Source organism: Brienomyrus brachyistius, chromosome 12 (genome assembly GCF_023856365.1).
Source record: "Brienomyrus brachyistius isolate T26 chromosome 12, BBRACH_0.4, whole genome shotgun sequence".
In the NCBI taxonomy this organism is placed as follows: Eukaryota; Metazoa; Chordata; class Actinopteri; order Osteoglossiformes; family Mormyridae; genus Brienomyrus; species Brienomyrus brachyistius.
Genome location: NC_064544.1, coordinates 7676554 through 7691334, shown reverse-complemented (window position 1 = coordinate 7691334; position 14781 = coordinate 7676554). Strand labels below are relative to the sequence as shown.

General features: G+C 42.4%; 1 protein-coding gene across 5 annotated transcripts in view; it reads right to left on the bottom strand.

Moving 5' to 3' along the window:
- Positions 1–14781, bottom strand: part of LOC125704445 (catenin alpha-2) — a 144425-nt gene that overhangs the window by 27889 nt on the left and 101755 nt on the right. For all 5 annotated transcript variants that reach the window (XM_048969996.1, XM_048969999.1, XM_048970000.1 and 2 more), the window contains one exon: positions 11178–11330. In XM_048969996.1, the coding sequence (XP_048825953.1) occupies positions 11178–11330 (153 nt within the window). The remainder of the gene's footprint in view (positions 1–11177; positions 11331–14781) is intronic.

The following is a 14781-nucleotide window of genomic DNA, read 5'->3' as shown; positions in this document are numbered from 1 at the left end:
CTGGGAAAACGAAGGCAGTTTCCTTAAGATGCCCATTATTTTATGGTGTTTAATAAGAAAAATTGCAAGATGTACTCTAACAGGTACAGTGATTTACAGATAAACAGAACTCAATGCAGGTCATAGGGTCAGAATAGCATCAGTACAGCAGGCCTATGAGAATCACAGCCATCACGGTTTGTTTCATTTAGTTAAATTCAGTTCACTCTTCTACTGAAGTGCTTAGAGAACGTTACAGATACAAATAAAATACATAGATATAAACATTATCTGAGGAAACAAGTTTGCTAAAATGTTTGTATTATAGTATGGATGGTTTAAGAAAGATTGAACAAACTCAGAAACTGCCACTAATTCATATCATGCAGTTTAGTGGGGATATCTGAATGAGGAACATACTCATGAGCTGCCCAGGGTTCCTGTGCTTTGCACTTTGCTGTGCCGCAATGTTAAGGATGAGCACAGCATTTGACTACAGGCAAAGCACAAATGACGCTGTCTGTTTCCCAGCACTGACAGGTGAAGGCACTATGGTCACAGGCTTGGAAGCTTTAAAACGGAGTAATTTAGCAGAAGCAGGTCAATGGTCAGAACAGGATCAACAATGACAACAGAAACCTTCAGCCGGGCAACAATAACGGAAGTGAACCGAACAGGCTGGCAACTGTCCGAACATCAACAGTGAACAAGAGTCTATAGCGAGGTCTCTGTGAGTCGTGGCAGAGAGCTGAAAGGGTCTGGTCTGATTAAGCACCCACGAATCAGCAATGGCCAGTAGGGGGCAGCCTAACATTGCTCCTAATATCCGTGTGTGTGTGACATCCACACACTGTACCCCACGCTTCACTTCACTGACATGGCAAATCTTTTTAATGTTAACTTCATTTCATTAGTGAGACTCAGACTTTTTATACTCATACATCGTGTCTTAGCAGCAAACAGCCAATCACAGTTGGCATTTAGACCCATCCATCTTCTCTGAGTATTTAAAGGCAAAAAGACACACACACACTGTGTCCTTAATGCCTGATTTCTGCTTCTGCTGAGTGCTCTCAAACAGGCTCTCATTTTCCTGCGTTTTAACAGCCTCTTCTGTCCTGATTCACTGAAAACAGTCCAATTACAATAGTTAAATGAGGTACATCAATAATCCAACTGACTTGTCAATAGCTCGCAAAGAATAAAAATAGAGAATATTATGATTTGTAATCATTATAGTTGAAGAGGTTTTTCATGTAAACCTACTTATAAGCATGTGATCACAAAAATACTCAACCATAGATTTTAACCACAACACAGTTATGTATTATGTTCAAGCAGCCCCCGGGTTAAAAATGTCTGACTTACAGACACAGACAGCTTGTACTTTGTGATGCTCAGGAAAACACTGCACGACTTCAGCTGCGTTTCAGCTCGAGGTGCAGTACAGGAGTGTATGTAGGTCCTGCTGTTATTACTGTATAATTATTATTATCATTATTATGTGCTTCATCATGATGGTTCCAACTTACATACAAATTCAACTTAAAGACACACTCAGGAAGCAGGCTGCCTGCACCACACATATGGGAGAGTTGGCATTCCAGCTCTATCACAAGTTAACCGGAAGTTTTCGAATGAGAAAATTACTGTAAAGGAATTTGAGCCCCACAACACAGAAGGTGACAGAAGTATAAAACAGGGACAACGTAAAGAGCCAAAGAAAGAGAAGACAAACAACCCTTATCCTGGAAATGTTTTCATTAACAGATTAACTTAAGTAGAGCGAGAGGAAGGCGTGTCCTTATACAAGATAGGACAGGAAACTAGAGACAGCCGTGATACTTATGGGTAGGAATGAAGTTTACAAGACATTACTGTCCAGCCCTGTCCAGACATTACTGCTTTCTCCTTCCACACACTCTCATTTTCTGTACTCTGGCAGCTGTTTGTGGATCATTTTTCTATGCAAAAAGAATCAAATCATATACCCTTAGCACACATACAGGGGAAACACACGGTAAGGCCACGCAATTTACAAATAAGCAAGTATTTCTAAATTAAGTGAATCCATGCAAACTGCACACACACACAGCCAGAACCCTGAGATGTGAGGCCCCACTGCCACCCATCCAGCATCACACTGCAGAACCCCGGGATGCGAGGCCCCAGTGTCACACATTCAGCATCACACTGCAGAACCCCGCGATGCGAGACCCCAGTGTCACACATTCAGCATCACACTGCAGAACCCCGCGATGCGAGACCCCAGTGTCACACATTCAGCATCACACTGCAGAACCCCGCGATGCGAGACCCCAGTGTCACACATTCAGCATCATACTGCAGAACCCCGGGATGCGAGACCCCACTGTCACCCATCCAGCATCACACTGCAGAACCCCGGGATGCGAGGCCCCAGTGTCACACATTCAGCATCACACTGCAGAACCCCGGGATGCGAGGCCCCAGTGTCACACATCCAGCATCATACTGCAGAACCCCGGGATGCGAGGCCCCAGTGTCATACATTCAGCATCACACTGCAGAACCCCGGGATGCGAGACCCCAGTGTCACACATTCAGCATCACACTGCAGAACCCCGCGATGCGAGACCCCAGTGTCACACATTCAGCATCATACTGCAGAACCCCGGGATGCGAGGCCCCAGTGTCACACATTCAGCATCACACTGCAGAACCCCGCGATGCGAGACCCCAGTGTCACACATTCAGCATCATACTGCAGAACCCCGGGATGCGAGGCCCCAGTGTCACACATTCAGCATCACACTGCAGAACTCCGCGATGCGAGACCCCAGTGTCACACATTCAGCATCACACTGCAGAACTCCGCGATGCGAGACCCCAGTGTCACACATTCAGCATCATACTGCAGAACCCCGGGATGCGAGGCCCCAGTGTCACACATTCAGCATCACACTGCAGAATCCCGGGATGCGAGGCCCCAGTGTCACACATTCAGCATCATACTGCAGAACCCTAAGATGTGAGGCCCCACTGCCACCCATTTGGCAGAAAAGATTAAGGAATTACTGACATCATCTTTATGTCGACCAGCATCCCTGCAGTCTGCACATGATGTTCAAATACAGATGACATTCAATCAAAGGCTACATGATGTTTTTTCTGTATAATTCCAAACAGTTATATATAAGTACAGTACCTAGATAAGTACAATGTTGATCTCAGTGACAAAAAGGTCATTTGTTCATTTAAAATATATGAACATTTTGACTGATTACAGACTAAGCTATTGGCCCTGACAGTGAACTGCATCTTCAAACTCTGAGAGAGACAGCATGCTCCTGGACATCCAGAACCTTCAGAACCACCAAGAAACCTCAAAGTGCAGGTCGGTCACTTGTGGAATAAAAAGATAATTACTCCAGTACAGCCTATAAATCTGAGGATCACACAACACAGCAAGATACAGTATCTTCAAATCCTTATTAGACATACTGTAAGAGCAGAGGTGCCGGTGGACGGATCATCATGGGGTCCTTTCATTCAAGACAAACTTCCCGGCATTTTTGGATGACCTGGCAGCAGACATCACTGACTTAATTTATCAATACTTCGCTGTCTACATTTCAGAATATCCGTAAGTCCTAAGAATGTGAGAACAAAAATATCAGGAAGGGTGACTGTAAAGCAGCAGGCTCTGACAAGCTCACCCACATATGAAGCCTTTCTCAGCTGTCCAATATCCACAATGTGCACTGCAGATTTCAAAACTGTCAATCGCTGCAGAAAAAGCACCATGAAAGGATGGCAGCCTCACTTCCTTTGCCGAGGGGGAAAAAGGCAGCACATTATTGGGGGGAGGAAGGCGGACAGGGGGTGGTGGTGAGATCATCAGCCTTAATGGAGGCCAGTGCCAGGTTAGATAGGCAGGCACAGACACAGGGAACAGCAGTCCCTTGGCAGGCAGCTGATTTTAGCCTACTGAATGTGAATCTGCACCTGATACCCAAAGCAAAACTCAGCTATACCATGAAATGTCACCTGCCAGTGTAGAACTGCAGCTCTCAATCATCCAGTGGCACATAGAGGCACCCTGATCATCCACTACAAGTATTACTGAGCTTATGATCAAAATTAAAATATCGGCAATTTTTTAAAGCAAAAATCTATTTCAATAACCATGAAGCTCAGTAGCAAGCTTGTTCAAACTGTCACAAAGATATAATCTGCATCTTCCAGCTGCTGGAATAAGTTATACTTAACATACAGTAAAATAATGGTTAGAATAGTCACAAGCTGAATTATGCATTCACATGAAGTTTGGCAATTAAGCAATGGATAATAGACATTGGCAGGAACACACATACCGATAATCCTGCTATATTACATTATATTATATCATACAGTGGAACCTTGGAACTCGAAAGCTTCATAATTCGACCAATGGGTCAAATGGGACTTTTTTCGACTTGGAACCCGAAAATCTTGGAATTCTACCATTCCTGGTAAAACTTCTATGGGTGGAGACACATTCAACTATAACAATTCGAACCTCGATTAGTTCTGTCGAGAAAAATCTAACTACAACTCAACTGAAAACTTGTAACACGACACAACAAAACAGACAAGCTAAACTGATCAGATCGGGATGCGTCTTTGATGGGCTGAAAAGATGATAAACGGGCCTACTTGGATGCTGGTGCTTATGAATCTCTGCTGGGATTCCACGTGTGTGGAGTTTGCATGTTCTCCCTGGTTCGTTGTGGGGTTTCTTCCAGGTACTCTAGTTTTCCCCCCATAGGCGAAAAACACACTGAGGCTAATTGGAGTTAAAAAATTGCCCATAGGTGTGACTGGAGTGTGTCCTGTGATGATGGGTTGGTGCCCCAGCCTGGGTTTTTCCCTTGCTTTGTGCCCATAGGCTCTGGACCCCCCATGACCCTGAATAGCACAAGGAGTTTCAGACAACTTACCTTAAAAAGTATCACAGATGCTTGTCCTACAATTTAAATACTGCAGAAGTTGTACACCTGTCACTAAACACTACAGTAACAAAATTATACTAAAGTATCTATTCTGCCTGGGACTGCGATTATGGGGCAGTGTGTGGCTAGTGGGGTAAGCCTGTGTGCCTGTAATCAGAAGGTTGCTGGTTCAAACCCAACCTCAGCACGTCTGTGGCTCCTGGAGCGAGGCCCTTAACCCCCAGCTCCCAGCGTACCACTATGGGAGGCTGCCCTTCACGGACAGCTTACTCTACAAAATAGAGCAAGTTGAGGGAGGTGTAAAGACAATTTCAAGATCAATAAAGTATTGATTATTATACTATTCTAAATACACTACACTATTACTCTAACTACACTATAATATTATACTATTCTAAATACACTACACTACACAGTTATATTACTCTAACTACAATACACGGTTACAGTGTGCCACATGGAACTACATTATGTACTGTAATGGTTTACTTTCTCTTTACCAGTCCTGATATTGTACCTCCTTTCCTGGTGAACTTGGCACTAGCTGTCATACTTAGTCCTTCTTTGACACCGAGCTAATTTTGAGCACAGTTTATATTATGTTTGAAGGCACTAAGTTTGCAGTGTTGTTCCTGATGTAGGTGGTGCTTCGGAAAGCCCAGATAGCCCATTCTGAATGCTTGTGATGATCTTCATAAACTATGGGGAAAAGAAGTGTTTCCTGCAGCTTATGAAACACGGGCACCTCTTTGTGGTTTGTGAGAGTATGGCTGTGATGTAGCTACCTGACACTGGGACTTGATGCATTACTTTAATTCTCAGAATGCTGCCAGATAACAGAATTCATTGAGTAGACAGATATGATGGCTGTTAAACGGAATTGACAGAGATCTCAGCAAACGATATAAGCATTTATAAATTCAAGACAGCAGAATTTTAAAAGATATGGACAAAACTGAAAGATGAGAATGCAGCAATCGATTTGAACGTAAATCTATAACTACCAATCCAGCATCATATAAGCAAGCGTACATCACAATGCAGGTGTATCTATGAACAACCAGAGTCCGTGTTTTCTATAGAAACTCATTTCATTAATATCTTCTGATAGGGGGCAGCATTTAAAATAAAGATTTACTAAATCCATGTATGACCTCAGTCAACAAAAGTCTTGTTGACATCGATAGCTGAAAACGCAGATTTCGTCTGCTAGGTTACAATAGTAACTAGACAGAAATAAGAAGACTGCACTAACACTGGTGATCTGCAGCTCAAATGGTCTTTTTCAGAACACATATGGCTCCAAAGTATGGAAGTAAATTAATGACAAAAGTCGTTGATGAAAAAAACACGTTGAATTACACTTAAAAATAAAAAAGCATTGCATTATTGATGATTTGAATTTTTGGGGACTGTAATTTAATATGTCTATACATTTAAACATTGAACATTTAAACTGAAAACATTTCAATTGTGATTTCATTGCTTAAATATTCCGTATAAAAATATTATGTTCCGATGTCCTGGTCTTGCCCTTAATAAATCCCCAGTTTTCCCCGACTTTCGGCTACCTATTTCGTTCTTCCCTGCCTGCCTACCCGTCCGCACCCGCGAATCCTGACAACTATACACTGATGACGATATGAATGTTCATAAACATTACGCGATATTTCACGGCCCAGCCCAGTCGGATGCAGTTTCATCTTCACCGTGTTTTCCTTAATTAATTAGGCATATCATACTTTCAAAAAGTGCTATTAAGGTCCCTTCTGGTGTCATCGCCGACATCGCGGACCTGTCAGTCTCCAAGTCGAGTACTATCCCATCCCAACTACCTAGCTGGCCAGCTTGCAAGCTAGCGGACCTTGTAGGCGCCGGCAGGCATCTTACGTTAGCAAGATAAGTTTGGTGATAATTAATGCAGCTAGAGAATTACTTACATAAAAACCTATTACTTGGGGGCGCAATAAGTTATCGGATTGACTAGTAAACGACAATAAACATAAATAACACAATCAACAAAAATCTGCTGCCAAGTCAATCAGTACTTGTATTTCCCGCTTTCTCCATTTTGGACAGCAGTCAGACGAACTTTATCGGCAGTCTATTAGTCCTCCTGCTGGTCCCGGATGTAGAGGGTTGAATTTCTGACCGTATTTTAAACCACTGAAATTCTGGCAACGTATTTGAAACAGCGAAAATAACAGGACTGTATATTGTATAGCGTAAATAAGACGACTGAATATTACTGCTTGAATAATAAAGATGCGAATAAAACACATGGAATACTTTCAACTGAATTTCTTTTCAAATTTATTTTGAGGTTGGATAACTCAGTGTCTCAGAGTTTCACTGGCCCAAGGCTGTTGGGGGAGGGGGTGGGTAATTTTTATGTTATATTTATAATATATTATTCATATTAATCTAAATCTGCAGAATAATATTACTAGCCTTGAAATAGATCTAGTTGAGTACACCCCATGCTCCCCTTCAGACTCACCCCTGCATGCTGCAGGTATCACTGCGACAAAGTGTGACGGCTGCTGTCAGCCTGCTGCAAGCTGCCAAATTTAAATATTGTGTCAAACTAAGCTAACAGTTTATCTGGAGACAAACAGCTTCTATTTTAACTTGCACAGCTTTACTGTAGCTTTGCTGCTATGTAAGACAAACAGCGGTGGATGGGAGCAGCTGAAAACATCGCTTTTCTTCACCTTTCAGCTTGTTGAACAGCTGGTTTGATTACGGACTCTCGCCAGCTCTTTACTAGTAAAGGTTTAGTAGCGATTACAAGCACTGCTGCTGTTTTCCTTCACTCCACCTGAGTTCACCATCTCTGTAACGGAACTGTCTCTTTGCTGTTAGTGTATAGACGGGCTCCAGCTCCATGCTAAACTACGACAGCATCATTTTCACTGCTGTTTACATTTACAGTATTTGGCAGACGCCCTCAGCCAGGGCGACTTACATAAGTGCTTTGAGACTGCGATGAATTTTTCCGATACTAGCTCAATAAGGCTATGAATACCATCTATCTGAATACTCTGTTGAGAAAGTGCAATTTTTTTAATAAACACACACACACACAAGGACGAGAGCTGAGTAAGAATACAGAAGTACTACTTCAGGCCGCGAATATGAGTGAAATGCTCGCGCTTTGTATACTGGTTCCGCTCTGTGGACTGGATGCATAGACTGGGTGCTTTCTGTTGAGATGTTGAATCCTTGACATTGTGCTATTGTGGTAAGCTAATTCGGATTTACAATGGACACACTGTACAGTATTTTCGCTTTTCTTTTGTTTGAAATGGTCCCAAACTTTTACGTCTTTTTCTCTGACTTCCCTCCCTATTTTCCCTGTCTTCCTCCATTGCGCCATCAAATCAAACCTGCTACACGTAATGCAGCGTAAGCGCACTGTGCGACAGTAATAATCCTCCGGGTGAAACACGGTGATCACTAAGCAGTACATAGTCGTGCGGATTACGCGAAACATCGACGCAAAGGATTTTTTGTAATCGAGTTATTCGAATTACTCGATGAATCGTTGCAGCCCTAAACACCACTACATATGAATGACTGAATCTGATGAATATGACAGGAAACTGTATGTCGTTTCTTACAATCCATAAGATGTGCCTAAAACCAGGCTGTTAAAAACCTTTTAACTGCTGATGTCTGAAGATTACCTCTATTACAATGACTGCTTGATCTCATAATCCAAAAACTGGATTCCAGTGGCAGGACTACTGACAATGATTAACAATAAATTATTGTTCTCTGTAGCCTTTATAGATTTCATTTTTTTGGAGCCCTCCAGGGATATAATGGATACATTGTCTGAACATAAATAAGAAACCTTGGCAGTTCTCTTAAAGTCCTATAATCTCAATAAAAAAGATAAAGTGGGTATAACCTTCCAAAAGCTCCCTTAATCAGAGTATATTTTCAGCAACATGAGAAATGCATTTGACTGTTGAACAATGTCCAGTCAGCCTGGAAGATTCAGGACTGTTACAAAGTAATTATTAGCTATCGATGCTTCTCCCATGAAAAGAGCCAGTGAGTATGAATTACCTGCACATCCACTGGCATAATTTGCTTCATATCACAAACTGTATTGTACGTAAATATGCCTAATATCTATAAGCAAAATAATATTAATAGCGCACATGGAACATGGCAGGAGGTATTAATTCTGAAATACTTTCACGCTCCTTTTAATTTGCAGAAAAACTGAACGGATTCTCTGCTGCCAGGATGTTGTGTGGTGATGCCCTGGCTGTATGAATAAATAAGAAAATACCTTTTCTGATGGTTATGATGATCACGAGTGATTCTGCCATTGAACAATTTTATCATTTTACATTTTTTCACCATTACTGGTATAGAAGCTGAAGTGAGAATTTTGATGTCTGGTTTTTTAGCATTAAAAATGAAGGGAAAAAAACTACAAAGAGTGATTTTTCAGCATTACACCTTCCAATGTTATGTGTGAAGGAAGCAGCTTTACAATCTCCACAGCACATAAAGAGCACATTGTCTTTTGTTTCTTATTGCTTCCATATTCACTCTTTAGCATTTATATCAAATACTTGTTTATTACTTATGCACACTTTTTCATTGCCCTAATGTGACAGTGATCACATCCCGTCCCTGAGCTCTGACATCATGGCCCTGAGTTCCTGGCCCCACCACTCACATCACATGCAGTGCGGTGGCCTCACAGCTGTGACAGCTTGGTGACAGTGATCGCATCCCATCCCTGAGCTCTGACATCATGGCCCTGAGTTCCTGGCCCCACCACTCACATCACATGCAGTGCGGTGGCCTCACAGCTGTGACAGCTTGGTGACAGTGATCGCATCCCATCCCTGAGCTCTGACATCATGGCCCTGAGTTCCTGGCCCCACCACTCACATCACATGCAGTGCGGTGGCCTCACAGCTGTGACAGCTTGGTGACAGTGATCGCATCCCATCCCTGAGCTCTGACATCATGGCCCTGAGTTCCTGGCCCCACCACTCACATCACATGCAGTGCGGTGGCCTCACAGCTGTGACAGCTTAGTGACAGTGATCACATCCCATCCCTGAGCTCTGACATCATGGCCCTGAGTTCTTGGCTCCACCACTCTCATCACATGCAGTGCGGTGGCCTCACAGCTGTGACAGCTTGGTGACAGTGATCGCATCCCATCCCTGAGCTCTGACATCATGGCCCTGAGTTCCTGGACCCACCACTCTCATCACATGCAGTGCGGTGGCCTCACAGCTGTGACAGCTTGGTGACAGTGATCGCATCTCATCCCTGAGCTCTGACATCATGGCCCTGAGTTCCTGGACCCACCACTCTCATCACATGCAGTGCAGTGGCCTCACAGCTGTGACAGCTTGGTCACAGTGATCACATCTTGTCCCTGAGCTCTGATGTCATTGCTGTGAGCTCCTTAGATTCAGCTCAGCTAACCTCTCCTCATAAGACATTCCTATAAGACCAGGAATCATTCTTGTAGACCTATGTTGAACCCTTTCTAAGGCAGTAAATGTCCTTTTAAAGGTATGGTGACCAAACCTGCAAACAATATTCCAGGTGGGGTCTTAGCAAGGAATTATGTAATCGTAGCATCACTTCCCTTGACTTAAACTCCACACACCTAGAGATGTAACCCAACATCCTATTGGCCTTTTTAATTGCTTCCCCACACTGGCGAGAGTGAGGCATGGAAACATTAACATACACACCAAGGTCTTTCTCATAATCAGCTACCTTTATTTCAGTGGAACCCGTAAAATATCTGTACTTTATATTTCTGCTCCCTACATGGATTACCTTGCATTTATCTATGTTAAAATTCATCTGCCAGGTATCAATCCAGTCACAAATTAAATCAAGATCCTGCTGTAGCCTCTCTGCCGCTAGTTCAATATCTGCTACACCACCCACCTTGGTGTCATCTGCAAATTTAACCAGTTTACTGTATATATTAGTATCAATATCGTTAATGTAAAATATGTTGCATAAGTCACTGAACTCATTCTCATGTAAAATATTCATGATCATGTAACTGGTTCCAGCCAAAGGGATCTTTATGTTTTCTTCAAGTATAACATGTAAAATTCACCCATAATAAACACAAGACTGTTTTGTTTATATCCCATTACAGGATCATTCTAAGGAGGGAGTGAAGGTTGTGGTCAGATGGGATAGATGAAGATGGCATACCTCCACCAGCTTATTGGCATGCTCCCGGAAGACCTGCGCGTACTCCTTCACCTCCTTCTCATTACCGCTCTTCGCTGCCTCGATTAGGACCAGCAGGGGCACGTTCGTCTCTAGGAAGGAATCTGAGATGTGGTCCATCACGGCTTTGCGCAGCTGGAGGAGGGAGAGCAGCGATGTGAGTTTCTGGCCCATGGGGCAGCATAGCGGACAGATACCACTACAGCCACCATTTATCCCGGGAATGTTGCTGCTCTTAAGAAAACATGGCGTCTGTTACAGGATTCACAAAATCATACTGTACTGTTCACTAACCTGTAATGAGATTTGAATATAGTCCATTACAATGACAAGTAGGGATTGTTTTGTACATTTTTACACTTCCATTCTAAAACCCAGAGAATCTACAGTAACTCGATCAGCCATATTTTAGTTATTTTAGGGCATGACCAACCCACTTTTGCTAGTTTAACAGAGGAAAAATAGTCGCTGGGTGAGGCACACGGCTTCAAAGAGCTGTACAGTCAGTCCTGCTACAATGCGAGCAATATGTTCCTGAAAAACCTTGCACTGACTAAAATCGCATACTAGAATATACATATCCAATGGAAAAAATACAGTTAGGGCATGCAGTCTCAAAAACTTAGTAACTTACACTAATAAAAATGAATTACATAATAAAAAGTGATACCAGTTTGCAATAATGTAATTAAGCAATAACATACGAGAAGGAGTGCAGTTGTACTCCAATATATCATGGCTGTGATTTGGTTGTAGGCGTGAGGCTCCTGGCATATTTCACAGCTGCAGATAACAGTAATAAGCCACAACAGGTAATATTCTGAATGATTCTTTAATTAAACATTTACGAGCCTCCACAGAAAAAGTAAGTTTCCACCAGCCAACTGTTAACTGTCGCTAAGCAGCACAAGCATTCCAATGCAACATAGCTCAATCATTCCCAACCGGAGCATGTCAGCGGAGCGGAGTAATGAGAACTTCGGCTTACAGAGCGGTACGCTCCCCCTGCTCACAGCCACTGCAGATCACTCCGCTCATTATAGTTCCTTGCTCCGGTTGGTTTTCAGCCCCGCTCCAATAAAATCGCTTACCACTTGCTCCAGAAAAGAACACAATCCACATTGTATTTTAATTTTAACTTAAACTGTAGCCTGACATCAAAATCCACATTGAAGCAGAAATTATTGATTTCAAGATGTGAGCTGGTGTAGATTCATCGCCAGCAGGGTTTGCATGTCCCAGCACGCCCCGCGAGTAACTGTAAATAGCCCATTGTTGTGTTATTGTTAATATTTACTGTATTACCTGTGTCATACGGGAACCCTGTCTGATACTCGCGTGTCTTTAGTCATTATATAAATTAATTAAATTCAATTTCAGTTCAGTTTATTTTTGTATAGCACATTTTCACAACATTACATTGTCTCAAAGCGCTCTACATTATCTCAGCCTAAAGACCCAAGTCAGCAAACCAGAGGCGACAATGGCAAGGAAAAATTTCCTAGAATGAAGAAACCTTGGGTAGAACCAGACAAACGGGGAGCCCATCCTCCAGGGGGCAGCAGAGGAAGCCCTAACCCTAACCAGACCCAAAGGGGGAGCCCATCCTCCAGGGGGCGGCAGAGGAAGCCCTAACCCTAACCAGACCCAAAGGGGGAGCCCATCCTCCAGACAAATGGGCAAGATGGCAAAGTTCTAGTTCACACTAACCCAATTTTAACATTTGAGTCTCAAAGCTGGTGTCAGGTAGGTGATGACTGCCCACCATGTGTGTACCTGACAGTACAGTGCCTGCCCTCCCTGTGTTTCTGTGTGTGGTTGGTTCCGGTGTTTGTTAAGTGTCTGTGTTGGTCCTTCTAAGGGCTCTAAGAAAAAAAGAGCTGTGTTCCTCCCCCCAAAGAGTCTCCTCGTCATTTGCCACCGCTGCGATGCCTCGGTCTGCCACTTATTACAATAAGTAAGTAGATGCCTAATCAGTAGTAACGACTCATTGGACGGTGGGAAACACAGGGTTTAAATATAAATATTTCTGAATTTCACATAGAAATTTTTTTTACATTTTCATGACAGGGGGTGCGTACGCATCATCTATGGCTCTGCCACTGTTCTAATGTGGAGGTCGCTAACATAATTAGCGACTATGCTTTTGGGAAATGTAGCCCTGCTATGCTTTTTTTTTTAATTAGGCAAGGGACATGCATTATACAGTACTTGCAAAAAAGTCTCATAAAGGGAATGAAAAATGCTAAAAGAACAAGCTAGTTACCAACAGTTTGCATATAATTACAGACAAGATTTTACAGTAGTGATCAAAATTATAAAACAAGCGACAATTGAAATTTACAAAGTTACTGCTTATACAAATTCGCAATTATCCTTGAAGTGAAGATATGTATTTTTTTTAATCATTTTTCCTCAATGAAAACTCTCTCATATCATATTTAAGTAAAGCTAAGTTTAAGTAAAGGTTTTCAGATACACCTGTAAAGCAGAGTGATGCATCTGATGTTAAATGTCCAAATGCAGTTATACTGTGATAACAGCACTCAGACTTCTTGTCCAATCAGGTTTCTTGGTCAGAAATGTTGTATATTTAGTTTTAAAAAGAAATAACAGTATGTTCATAAATTATACCATAAACATCTTCTATGGGTCTTACAGTATGAGGCTCACAAGAATTGCCTAGTAACCGGTTTAACCACATGTGCCAAACTCGTTGTCTTGTTGTTTGCCAAGAATCGGGAGTAGTGATGGCAAAAACGGTGCTTGATGAACCATTTGCTGTATTTTCTGACCCCACTAGATGGCGCTCTTGGTTTACGTTGGCGCATGCTTTGAATCCTTTTTTGAACATATATACATCATACATTGGGCACAAATCTGGCCATGGGTGTTTAGCTTTGAAGGGTCAGACTACACTGATAGTCACTAAAAGTGACAACGGCACTAAAATCTGAAACGATAGAAATGTGTGATTTTGTTTGTGCAAGATCTACGATCTGTTATTGCAAACATTCTTGCAGGTGAAATACGCCTATAACTGTTATATTTTGATATACACATTAATGATCCTTCACACTGTAATTTTTTTATTTACATTTTTTGCATGTTTGCGCCACTGCATGTTCCTGTGTACGCGCACTGTTCACGTGCCTTTGTAGGCACACATTTCTATGTTGATAACAGTGAAATACGGCACCATTAAACTTGGGTCAGGTGTTTGCTGGTGAGAAGCGCAATCACTTTCCGCTGCCTGAAGATAGCAATGCGTCAGCAATGCACCCGACTTCACCATATTCTAAGACTGACACACCCACAGGCCCTCTGATGGGTACAGGTACAATTGCTACTTAAGCAATGCGGGCACTGGATGGCAAAATGACATCTGTTACAGGCTCATGCTAGGAAGGACACTTGTGTTGCACCTGGTGTCGATTTGCTATAAGTTATAAGTAAAATTTGGATTCTGAAGCATACTAATGTGCCATGTTTGCATCAGATATTGTCTGATGTCATCGGTTCAGTTTAGCTTGTGGTTATTCTACATTTTACAAATAGAGTACCATTTAAATCTCATACATCGGAC